This window comes from Quercus suber, unplaced genomic scaffold, assembly GCF_002906115.3.
Source record: "Quercus suber isolate HL8 unplaced genomic scaffold, Cork oak 2.0 scaffold_332, whole genome shotgun sequence".
Lineage (NCBI taxonomy): Eukaryota > Viridiplantae > Streptophyta > Magnoliopsida > Fagales > Fagaceae > Quercus > Quercus suber.
In genome coordinates, this window is record NW_027069785.1 from 336869 (window position 1) to 359445 (window position 22577).

At 37.3% G+C, this 22577-nt stretch overlaps 1 protein-coding gene across 1 annotated transcript; it reads right to left on the bottom strand.

Moving 5' to 3' along the window:
• Positions 1-1176: 1176 nt before the first annotated feature.
• LOC136061592 (uncharacterized) lies at positions 1177-5438 on the bottom strand. The gene is made up of 6 exons (XM_065759555.1): positions 5088-5438; positions 4569-4715; positions 4159-4344; positions 2945-3318; positions 2503-2884; positions 1177-2394 (listed from the first exon to the last, which is right to left on the bottom strand). The coding sequence occupies exons 1-6, from the start codon at positions 5436-5438 to the stop codon at positions 1177-1179; spliced, it is 2658 nt and encodes an 885-aa protein (XP_065615627.1).
• Positions 5439-22577: the final 17139 nt, after the last annotated feature.

The window sequence follows — 22577 nt, forward strand, 5'->3', positions numbered from 1 at the left end:
TGTTTCGGTCGCCGACTGATACGACCTGATTCTAGCCAAATTGGCCCGGTTTGGTGCGAATCGAAATCGAGTCGGCATGAATTGGAGGAAAAAAAAAAAAAAAAAACTCAGACGCGGCACCGACGTGCGGGTAGCGGCATCGTCTGCTGCACCCTACATTGAACGCGGGTTCGACGGCCATTTTGCTGCGTCGGTGCATCATAGCCCAAACTCCTTCGGGAGGTAGGGGAATTCTTCATAATGAGCAAAAGCCTAACGGTGCAGCCGTGGAGGTAGAAGGCCTATGGTCAACTTCTTTTTCTAGAGAAGCAGTGATGGTATCCAAGAAATAAGCACCAACTAACTTTGTGCTTGTAATAGGTGATGCTAATGTTATCCAGAATGATTTGATGTAAAGCGTTTGTAGGTGTCTTTTTAAGTTTGTTGTCAAATACCAAGGTTCAACCCTAGACAAGTGGTGGCAACTACCAAGCTAGAGTACGATAGGGGTAGAGGGAATTTCTCAAGGAGCGGTGAAATGCTTAAAGACTAGAAAGAACACCAACGATGAAAGCACTTTGCTAGGCTGACACTAACATTGAGATGAAAGCTGAGGGAGCGAATGGGGAGGATTGAGATAATTATTTTGGTATACATTTACTAAGTAATATAAATGATAATTGCAACGTAAGTAAAAGTCATATTAATATACTGGCAGCAATTACTTTATAATTTTGAGCATAGTTGAAAGTTATATATTCATTCTAACTACAAAATTTATTTATTTTTGATAGGTAATCAGAGAACTGTTATAAATGAGAAAAAAAGAAAAAGAAAAAGTACAAGTAGTTCATGATGATGAACAACAAGAAATAGAAGAACCAAATAGCAAAACAAAAGATAAGGAAATCAGAAAGATAATCTAAGGGAAAATATAAACTCTGAAAGAGACGAAGAATCAGTAAAGCCCCAACAACGAGCCCACTCAAAAAGACTACGCTGGCATAAGACCTTTAACTCATCCAACGTCTTCTCCATGTTCTCAAAGGAGCAACGATTTCGTTCCAATCAAACAATCTACATTAAACACCCTAGAATCAAATTCCAAATATTTGAATTGTGCTTCCCAAGCCATTGATGCCAGTAAGATAATAAACTCGCCATCGATCTTGGCATAGCCCAATGTATACCAAAAGCCTAAAGCATGGAGGACCATAAGGTATGTGTAACAAGACAATGAAGCAGAAGATGGTCTACCGACACCCCATCACCATAACACATATAATACCGATTTACCAAAGGGAGATCCCTAAGCATGAGATTATCCAAAGTGAGAATCCGATTGTGCGCAGCTATCCACAAGAAGAAGGCCACTCGCTTAGGAATCTTTGGTTTCCACACACCCTTCCAAGGAAACAAAAGACTTGGATTGCCCTGAATTGCTTGGTAATAAGATTGGGTATCAAACTTACCATCCCTTTTGAGCCGCCAACAAAGTGTATCCCTCCTATCCCTCCGAGGAATACGAGGATGGATAAGCTGAGGTAGAGAGTAAGATGCAGCCAGCTCCCAATCTTCAAAAGCTCTAAAAAACCTTAAGTCCCACACTCTGAAAGTACCTCCTTCCGGAGTCCACAAAACCTCAGAGATGCATGCATCCTTTGCAACTGAATAGACATAGAGCTCAAGATAGAGGTCTTTTAGGGTATTATCCCCAATCCACCTATCATGCCAGAAGCGGATACGGGTGCCTTCACCCACTACAAAAGACAAATGCTTAGAAAAACTCTTCCACCCTTCATGAATGCTTCTCCAAAGACCAAAACCATGAGTCCTCTTGCACACTTTCGTACGCCAACCCTCATGACCCTCACCGTATTTTGTGGAGATTACTCTCCGCCAAAGATGAGTAACTTCATGCCCAAAACGCCACAACCATTTCCCTAATAAAGCTTGATTAAATGGCACCACACTTCTTATCCCTAAACCACCCAATTTGACAGGTAAACATGCATTTTTCCAAGCCACCAAATGATATTTGAAACTACCCTCAGAAGACCCCCAAAGGAAATTCCTCTGAACACGTTCCATTCTAGCAGCCACAACTTTAGGAATAGTGAAGAGAGATAGAAAGTACGTTGGAAGACTTGAAAGAGTACTCTTTAGTAATGTTAGCCTACCTCCTTTAGATAAATAGAGACGCTTCCACCTTGAAAGTTTCTTTTCCATCTTCTCCAAAATAGGATTCCAAATCGAAGCAGTCTTAAAAGAAGTTCCCAACGGCATTCCCAAATATTTCATAGGTAAACTCCCTGCTTTACATTGAAGAATACTAGCCAATTCAACTAGATTATTTACCTCCCCAACAGGGACAATCTCACGTTTCCCAACATTAACCTTCAAGCCTGTAAATGCCTAAAAACAAGACATCGCCAACCTTATGGACAACAACTAATCCCTAGAGGTATCACAAAATAAGATAGTATTGTTCGCAAACAACAAATGAGAAATCCGCACACCAACAGAATTCACTACTCCCACATGAAAACCCTGAATAAGGTTATTCTCCTCTGTCTTCTTCAAAATTTTGCTTAAAACCTCCATTTTTAAGAGAAACAAAAGAGGGGATAATGGGTTACCTTGTCTTAACCCACGAGAACTTCCAAAGAAATCTTCAAGGGATCCATATACCAGGACCGAAAAACGGACAGAAGTAACACAAGCCTTAATCCACCCCCTCCATTTCAAACAAAAACCCATCCGGTCCAACAGATAAAACAAGGTCTCCCAATTAACATGGTCATATGCTTTTTCAATATAAAGCTTGCAAATCACCCTTAGTAATCGGCTCTTTAGCCTACTATCCAAACACTCATTTGCAATGAGCACTGAATCCAAAATCTGTCTTCCACCAACAAAAGAATTCTAAGACTCAGAGATGAGATTATCCAAAACCGCCCTCAACCTGTTCGCCAACACTTTGGACAACAACTTGTACACACTGCCCACCAAACTGATAAGGCGAAAGTCCTTAATGTTAACAACATTACACTTCTTAGGGATTAAAGTAAGAAAAGAAGCATTCAAGGACCGTTCAAATACAGAGTGCCGATGAAAAAAATCAAAAAAATCCATGACATCCTTTTCCACAACACTCCAACAATGATGAAAGAAAGCCATGGTGAAACCATCAGGACCAGGGGCTTTATCACCCTCCATCTCCCTTAAGACCTGGAGAACTTCCTCCTTTGTGAACTCCTTCTCTAAGGACAACCTCTCCTCCTCCACAATACAAGCAAAATCTAAACCATCCATAGAAGGGCGCCCCAAAACAGTTTCCTAATACAGCCCTTGATAGAAGAGAACTAATTAAGAGCGCACCTCTGTCTCATCCTCATAAAGAACACCATCCACCTCGATTATCTTAATGTGATTAGCATTTCTATGAGAGTTTGCTAATCTATGAAAGAAACGAGTATTATTATCTCCCTCCTTCACATACAAAGCCCGAGATTTTTGTCTCCAAAAAATTTCCTCAAGGGAAGCCAACTATTCTATATCTCCTTTGAGTTGAATACGACGGAGTTGATCCTCACCTGAAAGCCCCAGCAACTCCTTTCTCGCATCTAAACCCATCAGTTTAGTTAGCAAATTTTTTTTTCTAAGAGCCAAGTCACCAAACTCCTTCCTATTCCATTTTTTTAAGTCATCTTTCAAAGCCCTCAGTTTTTGAGCCAAAATAAAACTTGGAGAATCCACAAAACTGTACCCATTCCACCAAAGTTGAACTCTATCAACAAAACTCTCAGCTTTCAACTACATATTTTCAAATTTAAAGGCACTCCGACCACATCAAACAACACCAGCGTCCAACAAAAGCGGGCAGTGGTCTGAAATAACATGAGGAAGCACCCTTTGGGATACATTCTCAAAATGTTCATCCCAATCTAGAGAAACCAAAGACCTGTCGATTCTTGACATAGAGGGAAGACCAGAGTCTCTAAACCAAGTGAAGGAAGCACCTTTTAATGGTAAATCAACTAAAGAATTATTCTCTATAAAGTTCGAGAAAGCAAACCTAGTAGGACTAAACAACTCACAGCCAAGTCTTTCACTTGGGTACATAATGCAATTAAAATCACCTACCAAGCACCATGCCATGGGCCATCTGGCACGCACCTGAGACAACTCCTCCCACAATGCAGCCAGCTGTCCATCTTCATTGGGGCCATACACACCTGTGCAAGCCCAAAGAAAGTCATCCACCGCACCTCTTAGTAAGACACTAACAGAAAATTGTCCAACAATAATGTCCAATTGTTCAAAAACCCTCTTATCCCAAATTAGTAAGGCCCCTCCCGAAGTCTGCACCACATCCAAAACAGCCCAGTCAATGAAAGTACTCCCCCATAAACTCCAAACAAAAACAACATCAGTAGAAGATACTTTTGTTTCTTGAAAACAAACAATATCACATTTCCAATCTTTTAGAAGATTCTTACAAACCTCTCTCTTCCGGGGATTGTTAAGCCCCCTTACATTCCAAGAAAGTAGTCGTAGATTCATTTACAACTACCAACAACCCTTACAACAGTCGAAGAAACTCTACTCCTATTCCTAGAAGAGACACCCTCATAATTAACATTAGAGATAAGCCCTTTAAGCTCCCTGAGACCTTGTGACCCTGAATTAGTCGGTCGCTTGGGCACCCCAACATCAATCACCTTGAGACACTCCTGTTCCAAAAGGCAAAACAGAGCTATACATTGAGCTTCGTGTTTCACGATAGGGAACCCCACCAAGTTGTAGAAATTTTTCATCAATTGTGACACCCAGTTTGACTATGATCCAGACTCCATCACCTAAGTTCCTTTTGTAGAGTCTTGAACCAACAACAACTCTCTGAGATCATTGGGTTCCCACTGAGACAGAGGGTCACACTCCAACACACAAAAATCTTTTTCTCCACTTCCACCACTATGGTCGGACCCTACACTGGACTCCCATGAAGAGAGGTGAAGCCCAGAAACTAACTGAAAATCCCCAACAGAAACCACTAACCTTTGTCGCGTCTTATGAGCATGGTGGTGACACCTCTAATCTTCAACATGATCTTCCCCTGCCACAAACTCATCTTCAACCCCATTGCCTAGGTCAGAGAGAGGAGAAAAACGGTTTTGAACCATAATCTTCGCCGTCGCCGAGCTACCCACCATTACACCGGTGGACCCAGAGTCACGTTTTCCTAAACCAAGAGTTGTCTCGGCATCGGAGATTAAGCCCATAGAGAAACCCGCCTTAACGGAGGCAAGAACCGTTGCGTTGGAGCTACCACGGGGCGACGAGGCTTTTCCGGCCACTGGGTATCCAAGAACTCTCGATGGGATGGGTGCGAGAAGCTTCGAAGCTTGATCGGAGCTGGAAAACGACGATCCACCAACCGTCGAAGCCTTAGGCATCGCCGATGGCACTGTTGACTCCATCGGAGGATTTGAGCTCTCACCCACCACGCAAACGCTCTGATTGCCAAACCCACTTGCACCCAAACCAAAAGGACCAGAAACCTCTCCGTGGGGCTTGGTATTTGGGTCAGCTAAATGGGCTTTTTCAAGCCCAGGTGCAATATTAAACAACACAGCCCAGTGTTAATGGACTTGTGCTGAGGATATGGGTTCATCCACTTAACCACTCTTTTTATCCCATCAGAAATTGACGCCCTCTGCGCCAAAGTAGCAGAAGTCACCTCAAACGTAAAGTCACGCATGGGTCTGCCATTTTTAGAAGAAACAGAAGCACTAGAGACACCCTTCAACACGTTATTTCCCGACACAGCTCTAGGAAATTCAAATTTCCTTAACTTCCGCTGGTTCCTGATGTTGACAGGTTGCTTCCCACTTTGACCACCACCATTAGCTACATCAGAAGACCTCCCTACCACCCTCGCAGTGTTTGAACGAGATAGGAAAATATCTAATTCTTTAGAAAACAAATGCCACCCAGACCGGTTTGAGCTCGCAGGTACCAAAACCCAACCACGACGAGCTCCACCATAATACACAACTATCTCCACAAAAATACCAGCCTTATTCGACCTTCCCCGGCATTCGAAAAACTTATTATTTGCTTTGAAACGTTTGCACAAGAAATCCTTTCCTGGAACCCAGTCTCGAATATCGGCAAAACATGCGAGAATCCATTCCAATCCCTTATGACTCATCCACATGGAACTATTAATATTCTGACGACATTCGTGAATAGCATAAAAATCAGCCCGCCTGCCATCAAAAGAGAAAGAAAAAGTTTTGGAATCTATGCGAAAAGGACCAATATTGGGAAGGGGGTGTGGGTGAACTTGTAGTGGTTGGTCTAGGCCATAACGGTGGTTTAAAAGGCAGGTCAGAAGGTGATGGGATGTTCAGGGATGAAGAAAGAGGAGGACAAGAGGGATGAAAAGGAAAAAAACCAAAAGAGGATGGGAATGGGAACGGTGATGGGAAGAATCCAGGGAAAGGATGAAGTGGCTGGTTTAGAGACAGAGGTAGAGAGGGGATCAGAGGAGGGAAAGGTGTTGGCTGTGTGGTAGGGAAAGGTTATGGCTGTGTGGTGGGGAGGGAGGGAGGGTGGGGGGGGGGGGGGTGGGGGACAGGAAGGGAAGAAGAAGAAACCATAATAGCAGGAATACTCTCATAAATAAAGAAAAGTAATTAATGTGGAAGTATTTATAAATATATAATAGCAGATTGGAAAAACTATTCAAACTTCTTGGGTGTCTTTTGAATTTTTCTAACAAAATAATATAATATTTTCTTTTCCTTGGGCTTCATTTATTCACCTTGGATTTTTAAACTCTAAAAGTTTAAGTAATCAAGCAAAAAAACCTAAAAGGGATTTTGTTCTCACACAAGTTTGATTGCCAACAAGATGAAAATGATAAGAAAATGTGGAAACAAAATATTAAATATTATTTAGGGAGTTGACATATGGATATTATATTAATGTTGACATGTGAGGCATCAAACAAGTTTTCTGTACACACACAAATGTTTCATTTAATGACTTATTTATTTATTAATTTTAAAAGAATGGTTCCACCAGCAATTTATTCTTGGAAGGGAAGGCATCTAAATACTATTGTTAACTAGTTAGGGGAGCAAATGCAAAGCAGCTCTTGACACTCCCTTCTCTCCCTTATGGTCTTGTGTTCATTCATTCATAGGGTTTCACGACATATTCTTTGTTTTATGTGCTCTCTGTTAGGCTATGCTAGTTCATCAAAAAAGGCTAAGCTAGAACTCATCACTGGACATCTGGACTATTTTTGCAAGTAGGATACTAGGTTGGAATTGCAAATGAACTGGTTCTTGAAAGTCGTGTAGATATATGAAATGTATGCTCAATTAAACTTTTGGATAAACTAGTTACAATATAGGTTGCAGTGTATTTGAGGTTTACTTCTGTTCGATAATTAATTCTATTTTTCACGCTTTCTAGTTGTGGTTATTATATTCCTGTGTTTATAGATAATATGTGCACGTTTTGCTACATTGTTTTGTTGCTCATATCTGGAGATATTTGTGGAGTGATGTCATGCCTTTGGATATTTGTGGAGTGAGGTACTTATCACATTTTTATTATGTCATGCCTTTGGTTTCTTAAATTTCAATTTTAAACCCCCAATGCATGTTGCCAGAATGTGTTTTCACAGTATCACTATTTTTTAGGTTCTGTCAGACATCCTTTTTTGTTTTGTTTTGTTTTTGTTTTTGTTTTTGTTTTTTTTTTTTAAGCTGGTGTTCATCAATAATTAAAAGTCACTGATGATATAGAATTTGTCTTTTGGTTAATACTTTGTAGTATTTCCTTTAGACTTAATTAACCATATTCATGATGAGGACCCATGGTGTCTGTTATCTGTTGACTAAATTTTTTTGTCTATAAGAATAGTAGGAAAAATACCATGCTAAAAGATGCAGGATATTTAAGTCTCAAGAGGTAAATAGATTATATTGGGTTTAGCTTTTGACCTTCGGGAAAATGCAGTATATTGGGTTTAGTTTTAGTAAAAATTGATCTCCAGTATATACTATATTTCTATAAGCAGTCATTCAGTGAATTGATGAGGAACAATTTCCTTTAAACGAGGTGGAAAAATAAGTGTGCTAAAGAGTTGTGCAACTATGAGCACCCATTAACTAATTTGATTATGTTAGGGTGTGCTTGTTTTTTAGCTTTATGTGTTGTACTGCCATAAAATGTTTCATAAAATGCTAATGTAATATTATTGCATATGTGATATTGCAAAAAAGGAAAGCGAGGGTTTAGAAAAAATAACTTGAAGTTGAAATTTCAAAGTTCTTAGATAAAGAGTGGGTGGTGAAGGGGTAGAACTGGTGAATTATTCTTAAGTGTGTATTGGTGCTTAATTATATTTGATTAATAGGTCTAGGGCTGTTCTCAGTAGACTGCTGGCTGCTGGGGCCATACATCTACATGCAACTGTAATTATGTAAAGTGAGAAGAGATTGAGATGCAGAAATGTGCAATGAACTATTTAGTTCTCGTCATTAGTGCTTAAGTCATACAATCTTAGGAAAGAAAACCCATGTCTAAATTTTTATTTAGTGCTGCCTACTGTAATACCTCAGGTAGAATAGAAGACTAATAACCTCCTAAACATAATAACCTTCTAAGCAAAATGTTCATCCCAACTAAATAAAATGGATTCCCAATGAATTCAATTAAAGAAAAAATTGCTTCATCCCAACTAAATAAAATGAATTCCCAATTAATTCAATTAAAAGATAAAATTGAAATGAGAGGCCATTAGGTTAATGGAACTTCAAATTTGACTGGGAACGGTATGCGTTTTCGCAGTTGGTGTAATTGCATGGCATTGCCTCCAAGGGGAGAGAAATGTCTGGAATAGCTTGCGGCCAAATGATAACCTTTCTGCAGTGTGCCTATTTTCCTGATTATTCACCATGTGATTTGGATTTTCAGAGACTTTCATGCCACTTGTGTTGGCACTTGATCTCCTGCTGCTGCTATGGGTTGCTGGCAATGAGTCTTGGGCCAACAAGAAGTCTTGGGAGGACTGAGTGATCAAATGAGATCGCTTTGATTGAAGTAGGAAAGCTTCTGGCTGGATCTTATCATCAGAGATTAACAGATCAGCTGGGAAATATTTGATTGGATCAGTAGCATTCAAATCTGGTCTAGTGCGGCCAAATTCAAATTCTGGATCTTGCTTGTTGATTCGGTTGGCGCTGATATTAAGTGATTGTGATTGCTGATCTTGAATACATACAAGACCAGCAAAGGAGAGTGATTCAGCCCAACTGTTATCTGCTGCAGCATCCTTGGATATCTTGTTTCGCAGTTTGGTTTCCATTGATTATGTGACTATGTTTGCCAGTGTCCAGAGCTTTTATATGTGCAAAACTGGATACTGTTTGGAAGTGCAGATTTGTTCTGCAGCTTTTGTTTTTCTTCTTCACTTGTTGCCGCCTTTATTTTCCTATTAAAAATAAAGGTAAAAGTGATCAAGCTGAGAAGCTATCCTAATTGTTTTGATGCTATACCTGATGGTTGTAAATATGCAAGGTGACTCGAAGTAAAATAGTTCTCATGTCATCATTACAAGCAACTTGTGAGTTTTTGTTTCCTAATCTCTTTGGTGGATTTACCAAAGATTTTGTGTAGTCTTATGTTGAACCTGTTGTCTATTGTTCTCAAACGTGGACGGTTATACTAAAAAGTTTGCGCCATTAAATCTTAATACGTTCTAATACGTACTTCCAAATGTAGTCCGAGTTTGCCGATACGAACGAGGATGACATGTTGAGTCAACTCAATGAATGACCAGTGGTATAATCTTAGTGGAAGATTGGCTTTGTATGCTCTATTATTAACACAATGTTCCATCCACAATTTCAGGAGTAAAATACTAAGTACATGGGTGGAAATTCCAAGAAGGATTGTGTCAAAATATTAGACTGACAATAATGGATATCATTATCAATGGACTTCTATCATTTTTTACACGAGAGAGTAAAAGTACTTGGGCTATGTGAAAGTTTACTGCTGCAATTCCCGTCTATAGGCAAAAACACGATCACGTCAATGTCAATGGTGCTCTCTGAAAACTGTGCCAAGACTCAAGATCAGTCCAATTAGCCGAAACAATGTTAATGTCTGTTTATTAAAAGCAAGCAAAATCTATTTCGTTTGACTGACCATGCAATCTGCATTGTAAGCCCAATACTCAAAAGACTTAAACTTTTGGGTTTATTTACTATTCCGGATTAAGTTGGATGGTCTGTAATGTTGAGATTTCGTTAGACTGCTTAAGAAGTTGCAACTAAAGTTATCTAGTGTTCTTAGGGTAACTCCGACTTTTTCAAAGTTAAAACCCTTCTTTCCATTTGGAAATGAGTGGATTAAATTTTGTTAGGTTCTTTACATCTAAAGAAATTATTGGTTACACAATTTTAGTATCTATTTATAACCATCGCACACCTTTGTTGTGATGGTCACTCCACAAGTATAAGTGTTTGTGAAGTATGGATGGGTAAGGGCAGGAGTTTAAGTCTCTAAGATGGAGCTTCACACGCATATACACTTAGATTAGCCTAGAGTAAAATTTCTATCTATTTATAGGGTTTGGCTTACCTTCAACACTTTTTTAACCGGACATGTTCTTTTATTTTAAATATACAATGGTAAATGATATGAGTTTTAATCTCAACATTTTATTTAGTTAGTGAATGATGTGACAATTTTCCATTAAAATAAAAGAAGATTTCGGTTAAAAAAGTACTAGAGGTAAGCTAAACCACTATTTATATTCTTTAATATTCATTTTTGAACCTTTTTTTTTTCCTTTTACATGTATTTAAAAAAAAAAAACAAAAAAAAATGTTTAAAACTATGTTTGAGGTTTTTTTTAATTGTTTTTTTTATGTGCCAAAAAAATATGGGTAAGGTTGGTCCAACCCATAAAATATTGAATGGGTAATAAAAATATAAATTCGTTTTAGATTGACCTTTTTTTTTTACCGGTGTTGGGTTAGGTCATACCCAAGCTTGCCAACACAACTTGTTTGCTAGATTTGATAAACCTGTAGGTACAAACAGTTAAAATGGGTAAAAATTGGTGGTTTGATAGGTAAAAACTAGGAATTGGACAATTTTTCAGTTCTTTGACCATTCTAGTTTTTAAATTCATGGCACAACATATAAACTTGTTGTTTTATTACAAAAATATGCCGTTTTGAACTCTATATAGTCACAAAATGACTTCGTTTTGAATGTATAGCTATCATCGGCCATAAATAGTGCAATCAATATATATATATATATATAAAGAGAGAGAGAGAGAGAGAGAGAGAGAGAGAGAGGTTAGATTGAAGTTATACTTTGTGTAGCTTTAAGTAATATTATACCACTTAATACTTTTTAATTGGGTGTGAATTTTGACTAATCCACCGGTAGATTACATTTATCTTCGTATATTCTCCATAATTACAAAATTTTAAGATGATTAAAGATTAATAGTCATGTCATCAATTAATTATTTAAATTCAAGTTTTTGTAATTCAAAATAATGTATAAAAGATGAGTTTATGAATCGAATGTTAATAACACCCAATTGTCATAAAAATTGATATGCATGTGAAGAACATATAAAACATATAATTCAACGGTGAAATTTTCAAAATATGAATTGTAGGGGTGGCAAAATTGGACACGACCCACGAACCTGACACGACACGACACGACACGAAATTAGCAGGTTATGGGTTGAGACTTAATAGGTTCGTATTATATTTGGGTTGACACGACAGACCCATTTGACAAACGGGTTAGGTTAGGGTTCAACCTATGGAACCCGTTTAACCTATCTGACTCGTTTAATTAAATGAAATTTTACTAATATACCATTCAAACCCTAGGTATATAAACTTATTAGTTATTGTAATTTATTTATTTTGACATATTGTGATTGATTATTTATGATATTGAGACGTGCTTTAATTTTGAATGATTATTTGTGATGCAGTTACTTATTAGTTTTGAATTTTATATTTAAAATATTTATTTGCTTGTTTTTTCATAAATGTTTTTCTTCATTTTGATAAAATCAAATAAAAAGGTTAATACGACTAACCCGTTTAATAAATAGGTCGTGTTAGGATTGAGGAATCTTGACTTATTTAATAAACATGTTGGGTTAGTGTTGACCCATATAGTCGGATACGTATGAGTTGACACGACACGAATCTGACACCCGAACACGAATTGCCACCCCTAATGAATTGAATAACAAGTTATTGGATTATGTAATATTACTTATATACGTTGGGGGAGAGAAACACCTTGGAAAGACTCCTAGAATAGTTATTATAATATATAGAGACACCACTTAACCCAAAAAATTCAGCCCAATGGGTATGAGCTTAATTATGTTATACTAACCATTCTTTCTTCTCATTAGTATCTAATATGAGACTTAACTACTTAACCAATCACACTACTTGTACATGTATATTCCAAAAAATCTCCTCCTTCACGTGTGAGCCTTCTATTAAGTCACTTGTAGTACTTCGGTTAGTCTTGATTAGTCTCCCCTTAAATGAAAGCCTTTTTCTTAACAATCCAAGTGTCATCCAACACTAGCACCAATAGTGTGCCCTTTTACTCAACCATGTTTGAGGTGGACTTGGGAGTTCTCCTTGCACAAATATGCACCACCAATGGTGGAGCTATAAAATTTTCACAAGTGGAGCCAAGCTAAATGTATTAATGTATTCTAGTAGCCTTAACTTTCTCAATATAAATGCATGACTTTATTTTTGGAAAACATAAAATAATATTTTGCTAAAGAGATTTGCATAAATAATTTTATAAACCTATGCTATAGATGCTCCTAAAATTAATGATTTACATATGACAACAAAAATTCAATATTAAGAGGAAAATAAATGAGACAACAATAAATTAAAGAGCAATTATACTTTAAATAAATAAATATATATATATATATATATATGAAGGGGGATTTACCTAAAATTTACTCAATATTATTAATTTTTAACTAATAAAATAGAGTGCCTTACCCCCCCCCCCCTTCCACTAGAACCTTTACTCAACCATAAGTGAGAGAACATGAAAATCTTCCTTGTTCTACTTGGTGGAACCCACTAACAAACACTTGCCTTGACACGCACCTAGTAAAACCTTTACTCAACCACGAGTGAGAGAACATAAGAATCTTCCTCGTTCTACTTGGTGGAATCTACTAACGAGTCCAAATCTTCTGTCCCACACTTCCTGCTCCACTATATACTCCACAAATAAAAATATGCCACATGTCCATCTAAGTTATTAAATACTAAATTTATGCCTTCTATTATTTCAATTACTTAAATGTGATGGGTTATTTATTTATTTATTTTAGGAAATTGAAATAATAGAAGGCATAAATTTAGCATTTAATAACTTAGATGGACATGTGTCATATTTTTATTTGTGGAGTATATAATGGAGCAGGAAGTGTGGGACAGAAGATTTGAACTCTCCACTAACAAACACTTTGTGGAGACTCATTGAGTAATTAATATAACATATAGAGACACCACTAGAACCCTTACTCAACCATAGGTGAGAGAATATGGGAGTCTTCCTCATTCTACCCGGTGGGACCCACTAACAAACACTTGCCCTTGACACACACCTAGTTGTACCTTTACCCTTTACTCAACCACAGGTGAGAGAATAAGGGAACCATCGGCTTTGATGCCACTTGTTGGGGGGAAAAAAAACACTTTGGGAAGACTCATTATTAAGTAATTGATATAACGTGTAGAAATACCACTTAACCCAAAAGCTTAAATCCAATAGATATGAGCTTAATTATGTTATATTAACTACCATTTTTTCTCATTAATATCCAATATGGGACTTTACTACTTAATCAATCTCATTACTCGCATGTGAATATATATAGAGGGTTGAGTTCAAGTTATACCACCTAATAACTTTCTATTAGATTCTACTTAAATATATACTCTTAATTTGTCTCATCATTATCTTTAAAAAAAAAAAAAATACCCTTTCATTTTCACATTAATGTGCACAACCTTTCATATTACCCCAAAATAAAAGAGTAATACTATAGGTACAAATTATTTTATAACATTTTTACAAACTACTGATGTGGTTTTAGTATTTTCCAAATAGTTATTGTAAGTAAAATTGTGATGTTAGTGATGGGTCTATATTAGAACTAGTAAGAATTTATCACCTCAGCAATTTATAAAAATGTTGTAAAATAGTTTGTGTATGTAGTATTACTCAAAATAAAAATGAGTTTTATTTTTTACTCATAAATGTGAACATCAGTTCACTCTTCTTTGGCTTTTGGTTTCTCACTTTCTCCCTATACGTTTATATCTCCATTCAAGCCTCAGTACACTTAATTTGACCTTATTAAATTAAATGAGCATTTCATTATTATTCCTTAAATGGTATTATCTCCTCAAATTTCTCCCAGAATGTTCTTTCCAACTGCTTTGTGACCTGTTTGAACATTATCTATTTTATGAAATCATTACGTCATATTGGTAGAACTTACTAATCGTGACTTGAACGTCTTTAAGTTCTTTGCTTTAGCATCCTTCATTATGCTGCAAACATAGAGAGAGAAATTTGCAAGACTTACAGTATCATATTTTTATATTTTGACTGAAAATTTCTACACCAAAAGGATCTAGCCGACAATTGCATTATTATTATTATTATTTTATATATATCTCAATTTCTCCTCAAGATTTCCATCATTATTAAAAAATCAAAATCAAAATGAAATGAAAAAAAAAGGCCAAAATATTTGAAAGATAGGTGAATATTTGAAAGATAGGTGAAACTTATATTGCTTAATCTAGGAGATTAATTAGTGTGCATTTGGCTCTAAATTAAAAAGCCAACTTATTTTACTATTCAACTTATATTTGTTACTATTTATGAGTCCCGTTGCACTTTTAGTACTATTCATGAGTTCCACTATACTATTTCAACTAACTTTTACTCTTATCTAAAAATTTCAGTTTTAATAAAATAAGCGGATTCCAAACAAACTCTTAATAAGAACCGTTCAAAAAGTTTTAGGAGAGAGGGATTGAAGCTAAAATGAGAAATATAAAGTGGAGGTGACGCCATTGCATCGCCTATGTAATCTGAGTTGATGGATGATGGTGGCTTCTCATCAAACATTAGGTGGAGGTGGAAAATCCAATATGTATAATCTAAGAAGTAAGGAACACATTGAAAGCAAATAATTCAAAGACCAGTTTTGTTATTTTCATATAGAACACACTCAATCTGAATAATCTCGACAATAGTTCATGTACATTGTACAATCCTTTGTGCAAGATTGGATTATGAGCCCCCTTTCAATTCCCTTACCAAATCTCATTAACAAATTCTAAATGAAATATAAATAAAAATCAACACGCTAAAAATAACAAAAAAGAAGAAGAAGATAATAGTTAAAATAGAAAATCAAAACATGATAGTAAAATGGTATACCTATGAATTTGGGCAGGTGTGAATCAATAAACACCAGGCGAAATATATGGTGATCAATGTAGAAGTAATTGTTGGGAGATTTTCATATACAACACAAACTTAATCTAAAGAATCTCAAAAATAGTTCAAGAACAATCCTTTTCGTAGGATTGGGTTATGAGCCCCCTTTCGATTCCCTTACCTTGCTAATCTCATTAACAAATTCTAAATGGGACACATGTTACCATTACATGCTTCCTTCAATTTTCAAAAAAAAAAAAAAAAAGGTTAAACCTACAATAACTTGAAGAAATGTTACACATTCAATATCTTTTTACTGGATGCAAATTTTGATAAATCTATTGTTAGATTACATCATCTTTCATATATTCTCCATGCCTGCAAAATTTCAAAACAATCAAAGATCAATAACTATGCCATCAATCAAATGTTTAAAGTTGAATTTTTTATAATTTAAAATTATGCATCAAAAATGGGTTTATGGATTAAATAGTAAATAAAGTTCATTTGACATGAAATTTGATAAATGTGTTAAGAACATTGTTGGAAATTAAAGGATTCTACAGTGAAAGAACAGGGTAATATAGAAAACTAGATAACTTGGAGGCACAATAAAATGCTTTTCTTTGACAATATTTGCCCCCACACTAAAGTTGCTAAAGGGTTTTTACAAATTTGTCTCTAGAATACAATCAAGATTATTGGACTCTACAAATAGCAATTTTGGAGAGAGCCTATAGGATTTCTTGTGTTTCTTAAAAAAAGAAGAGAGAAGAGATAATTTACCAAGTGTATATGGACCTCTATTTATACCTAAAAGGTTTTGATCCATCAATAGGCACTTGGGGAGAGTTACAACAGTTCATTGCACGTTCTCAACAATTTATTGCATGTTCACAAAGTATATCAAAATTTTGAAATGCTTAAAACCGTTGCCAGCAATTCTGTAGAAATACTGTAGAAATTGTTCTTATTCAACTTTCGATCGATTGAACATTAATTGAATCGGTTCTTATTTGACTTTCGATCAATCAAACATAAATCAAATAGGAATCGAACAAACCAAATTTGGACAGAAGACTTATACCATCAATTCGATCGATCGAACAGGATTTTCGACTTGTCGAAATCCTTAAACATGTTTTATAATTATCATCTTATTCAAATGATATACTCTCCATTTATTTATATATTACAACCTATCTTATAAATACCTATTATATATATATATATATATATATATATTGTATTTCTTGTACAAATCTAATAGTGGAGTTTTCAATTTAGGGTCATTCTACTATACCCACGTATTAGTTTGTTCTTTTGGAAGCTACGCATAAATTCGAGGATGATAGCATTAGGGTGGTAATGTATTATTTAGCCTTTTGAAGTTTGAACTGAATGGCTGGTCATGCTTAATATATATATATATATATATATTTAGGGCTAAGTCAAATATGTAGATTGATGATGCTCTGAAATCATCAGTGAGTTGTAGGTTCCAAAAACGCTCCAATGGGTACCTATGGAATAAGAACAAATGGACCAAATAGAAGGCACCGGAGTGGTATTGACCAAGAACCCTCTAAAGGTTAAGTTAGTAAATGAGAAATCTCTAAGAACTTTATAGCGAGAGAGCTATAGATTTTTTCCGTACCCGGGAAAAGCGGGGGTTTGGCGCTTATATAGTAGTGAGTGGTGAATCGAGATCCCTTGAATGTAGGGATCTTTCCTTGCGGAGAGGGCTTGGCACTCAGGGTTTCCAAGATTCCATGGTCCCTTTTCATGTAAGGGAGATATGGATGAGTACTGGGTTTTATTTGGTGTGGTGCGCAAGGCATATCCATGTATAGACATGCATGGGGAACAAGCCATGCCACGGTGGACCCGTCGGTTACCCTTCCCCGTTTACCCCTAAAGGGTTTCTTGTCGGCTTCATTGAGGGTTTCCTTACAGCTTCATTAAGGATTTCCTTAGGAAATATCTTACTCATATAATTATATTTCCTAATTTAAAAAAAAAAATTGAAATAGCAATTAGTTATTTTTTATGATTTTTTATTTTCATAATTGTTATGTGCATATAGAAAGTTTGTTTATTTGGAAATATATTAACTTTAGAAATTAATATACCTACTAAAGAATAGCTATTACAACTATTTTAAAAATAAATAGTTATTCCTCATTCTAAAAAATAATTATTCATAAGAAATGACTATTTTCTGTAATAAAAATATAATCAAACTACTTAATATGTCTACCAAACATAACCTAGTTACTTCTCTATTACAGGGGAAATGTAATTATAGCCAATAGGATGGTTTTCTAATTTTTGCAAAGGCCAGGGCTATTCCCTTCAAGGGAATGTATATAGTTCAATTGAAGAAGTCCTGCATCAATGCAAAATTATGCTTTAGGTCTCAGGCTATATTTGGCGACGTGCTTTATTTTTTTGGTTGGTTAATGAAATGAATTTTTTTGGGCAATGATTGTTTATTAACAACTAGAATCTAGGCTATAAAGACCCTTTCTTTGTTGAAAAGACCCTAGTTTAATCTTTTGGATATTATTTTTCACAAATAGGTTTTCTTGGCTCGAACTTGTTACCCATATATGCTATTGAATTCTTGCTAATTAACATTGATGATTATTGTACGATGTGTTGTTGTTGGCCCATCATAGATAGGCTCCAATTGTGCATGATGTACGGTTACTAGGCCATTACTTGTGGGCCCAAATGGTATAATGTGCACGGTAGATTTTGCCAAGAACTATTTCGGGCCTTGGAGCTGCTATTATTCGGGTACATTCCGGAATACCTCAGTAGTGCCTTGGGGAATGTCACTACTGAGCACAATTTGGCATTTAGCGCTAGTTCCAATATCCAAGACATCCAAACTTGGGCATACACAAACACGAGCGAATATTCAGCCAATCATCCAATTACTCATAGTGCAATAAAACTTGGAAAGCAATTTGGGCGGCCAAGGTATATAATAAAATCAAAACTTTTATTTGGAGAGCTTGTAGAGATATACTGCCTACAAAGGTTAATCTTGCTAGAAGAAAAATATTGTTGGATGTTGGATGTGATTGTTGTGTGGTTGGGGTAGAGTCAACGGACCATATCCTGCTAAGCTGTACATATTTGGATATGGTTTGGAAGTCCACATGCTTATGGAGGACCATGTCTCATTCCACAAATCTTTCATTTGTGGATGTGGTTGATCAAATTATGCAAAGGAAAAATGACCCAAAGATTGCAATATTTTTCACAACCAGTTGGATGATCTGGAACAAGCGTAATGAGGCTCACTATGGTACTCCACATCTTGACCCCTCTTCTCTAGCCAGGTCTATTGCAGCTCATGCTATAGAATATTTGGAAGCTAATTATGGAAATTTGTCTTGAGGTTGTAAGATAGTTTTGTTTTCTTTGGCTTTCCTTGTTGTAATCTAACATTTAGCTACTATCTTTGTTAGGTGTAGGGAAAGTTTTGTAGCTAGTTTAGGTTTCTTCGGCTCTCCCTATTGCTGCCTTGTTATTGTACAATTTTACTCTTTGTTTGAATAAATTTCTGCTGTTTATTAAAAAAAAAAAAAAAAATTCAAGCTCCTATTCCCAAAGTGGGGTCTACTCTTGTTGGGAATAATCAAATGTGCCCTATCCACACGAGTGTTGTCAGAAAGTAATCATTGTTGACCCACTATGGAAAGGCTATAAATAGGAAGAAAGCATAGGAAAATGGGGTTAGACAATAGAAGGGAGAAAACTAGAGAATAGAGAAAGAGCAAGTGAGGAAACTTAGGAGGAAGACTGTTTGGCTAGGGAGATTAATTGTCTTTGTGGGCCTTAATCAGTCTTGAGGGACTACACATTATAGGAAACCCATAAACCCACAATAATAAGTAGATTGTGAGCCCAATCACACAGTTGGCCCATTAGCCGAGCTTTGGTCGTGCACAATTGGCGCTGTATGTGGGAATCTCCTACACAGCTATAGTTCCAACGAAATTCACTTGACTGAACATGTCCGACCATCATTCGGCGAGCTATGCTGATGGTAGGTCTGGGGGCTTGTCTCAGAGTGCAAGTTGGCGAGAAAGGAGGCATAAGAGGAACGAAGACCGAAGGCACGAATGGGACGAGAAACATTCTGGTTCAGGATAGGGATTGTAACAAACGTATCGGTCAGCGTCCAAAGTCCCCGAGCAAGAGCATCATGTTTGGCGAAATCAAGAGTTAGAGTGCCTACGCGGACTTGTCAAGGATCTGGAATTGGAGGTGCGGGGCAAGTGTTGAAGAAGGAACCGCGATGAGTCTCTTGAGGGGTTTGTAAGTGTTAGGGATAGCCATGGAGAAGCGTCTCGCAGATCTAATTCCCGCTGGTCAAGGTAAAGATAATGGGATTTTACTGATAGGGATTTGGTTTCCCCTGAACGATATAGGCACTAGAGTGCAGCAATGGATGCCATGAGTTGTGCGCTGCATAGGGTGGCCTGGTCACCGTTCTCAGATGAGATTGAACATATGCAGATGTGGAGGATATTTAGTAGACCACCATTTATTTCGTATGATGGAAAGGCAGATCCTATCAAGCATGTCAGTCATTATATTCAGATGATGTCTCTTTACAATCAAAATGACACGCTTATGTGTAAAGTTTTCCCTTCCAGTATTGGGCCTACCGCTTTAAGGTGGTTTAATGGGTTAAGGAAGGGATCAATTCATAATTTTGGAGAACTAATTCAAGAATTTGGTTCTCAGTTTATGACATGTAGTCAGGTACCGCAGCCGGTGGATGCATTGCTCTCTATGAAGATAGGAGTCGGGGAAACTCTTCGGAGCTATGCTAATAGGTATTGAGAGTTGTATAATGAGATTTGTGGGCGTAATAAGAAGGTGGCCGCTAGTACTTTCAAATTGGGTCTGCTAGAGGACTTAGAGCTACGGGAGTCGTTGACTATGAGGCCTCCCGACAATATGCGATAACTGATGAGACGTATTGAGGAGTATAAAAGGCTAGAAGATGATCGGCAACAAAGTAAAGGAAAGGTGCCTGCCACATAACAATACACGAAGGAGTCTCGGCTAGGGGACTTCCAGCCAAAGGCAAGGAGGGAATTAAGAATTCAAGAGCCCAATGTTCATACTGGGGAAATCAATGTGGCATTTAAGGAGCCCATACATAAGATTATGAAATGAATCAATAATGAACCTTACTTTTTGTGGTTGAGCAAAATGGGGGGTGACTCAACAAGAAGGAATCAAAACCTATACTGCACCTACCATTGGGATAAGGGGCACACCACTGAGCAATACAGGGTATTTAAAGATCATTTGGAACAACTAGTAAAGTCTGGGCATCTAAAGGAGTTTGTCATAGATCCCAAGAATGGCATTACTGAACAGGCCTCAAGGTCACAGGGGAATGCACTTCCACCTTCGTTGGGTGTGATCGAAGTTATCCATGCAGCTTCAATGGGTACCAGTGTGAGTCGATGGAGGGGGGTGTTAATCGTGGTGTTAGTAGAAAGTAAACAGGAAGACGTTCGGCCCAGAAAGAAAGTGAAGCTTACCCGAGAGCCAATTGCATTTAACGACAATGATTTAGAAGGAACAACCCAACCATATAATGATGCGCTTGTGGTTACTGGCCAGATAAATGGTTTTATAGTCAGGGTGTTGGTAGATCAGGGAAGTGGAGTCGAGGTAATGTACCCTGATCTCTTCAAAGGATTGGGTTGAAGGCAAAGGATCTATCTAAATACGATACCCCTTTAGTGGGGTTTGATGGCAGAATGGTGATTCCAAATGGACAGATATAGCTTCCCATGAATATGGAGGGGAAAAAGGTGATGGTAAATTTTATTGTGGTCAGTTCATTTTCTCCATACATGGCAATACTCGGCATACGATGAATTCATACAATGTGAGTAGTCCCGTCCACTTTGCACGTTAAGGTGAAGTTTCATACTGACCATGGTGTCGCCGTGGTAAGGGGAGACCAGCAAGTGGCGAGGCAGTGTCTGGTGGTAGTCGTGAACCGAGAGATCAAGCAGAAAGAGTGTGCCGAGCAGGATCTTTTGTAGCAATTATAGGAGCCCCCAGAGGACAAGGGAACTGATAGTGTTGAGGATCTGATTAAAGTAAGTATACTTCCATATGAGAATATGAGCTTTTATATAGGAGCTAGTATGAAGCACGAAGATAGGGAGAATATATTATTACTATTAATTCAAAACCTGGACATTTTTGCTTGGAGCCCCTATGACATGCCAAGCGTGGACCCAAAGTTCATTACCCACAAACTTAATGTGGACCCGCAGTTCCCCCCGAAGAAGCAAAAGCCTAAGAGATTGGCTAAGGAACAAGTGGAGGTTGTGAAGCAAGAGGTTGAGAGGTCGAAATTGGCAAAGGTAGTCAAAGAAGTCTATTTCCCAGAATGGTTATCCAAAACTGTGGTGGTGAAGAAGAAGAATGGAAAATGGAGAGCCTACGTGGACTTTACCGACCTCAACTGAGCTTGTCCTAAGGATCCATTCTCGATGTCGAAGATCGATTAACTGGTGGGTGCCACTTGTGAACACCCTAAGATGAGTTTTTTGGATCCTTTTCGGGGCAATTATTAGATTGCATTAGCTGCCGAGGAGCAAGAGAAAACGTCATTCATATCTCATAAGGCAAATTACCACTACATGGTAATGCCTTTCGGTTTAAAGAATGCAGGGGCCACTTATCAAAGGATGATGACTAGAATGTTCAGAGAGAAGATTGGAAGCACGACAAAGGTGTATATTGATGACATGGTAGTGAAGAGCAAAGAAAATTAGAGGCATGTTCACGATTTAATTGAGATATTTGAAATACTTAGGCGGCATAGGTTGCGTCTCAACGTTGAAAAGTGCGTCTTCAACGTGGGGGCTGGCAAATTCCTCGGTTACATGATCACCCACCAGGGAATAGAGGTGAATCCTGATCAGATAAGTGCCATAGAACGACTCAAACCA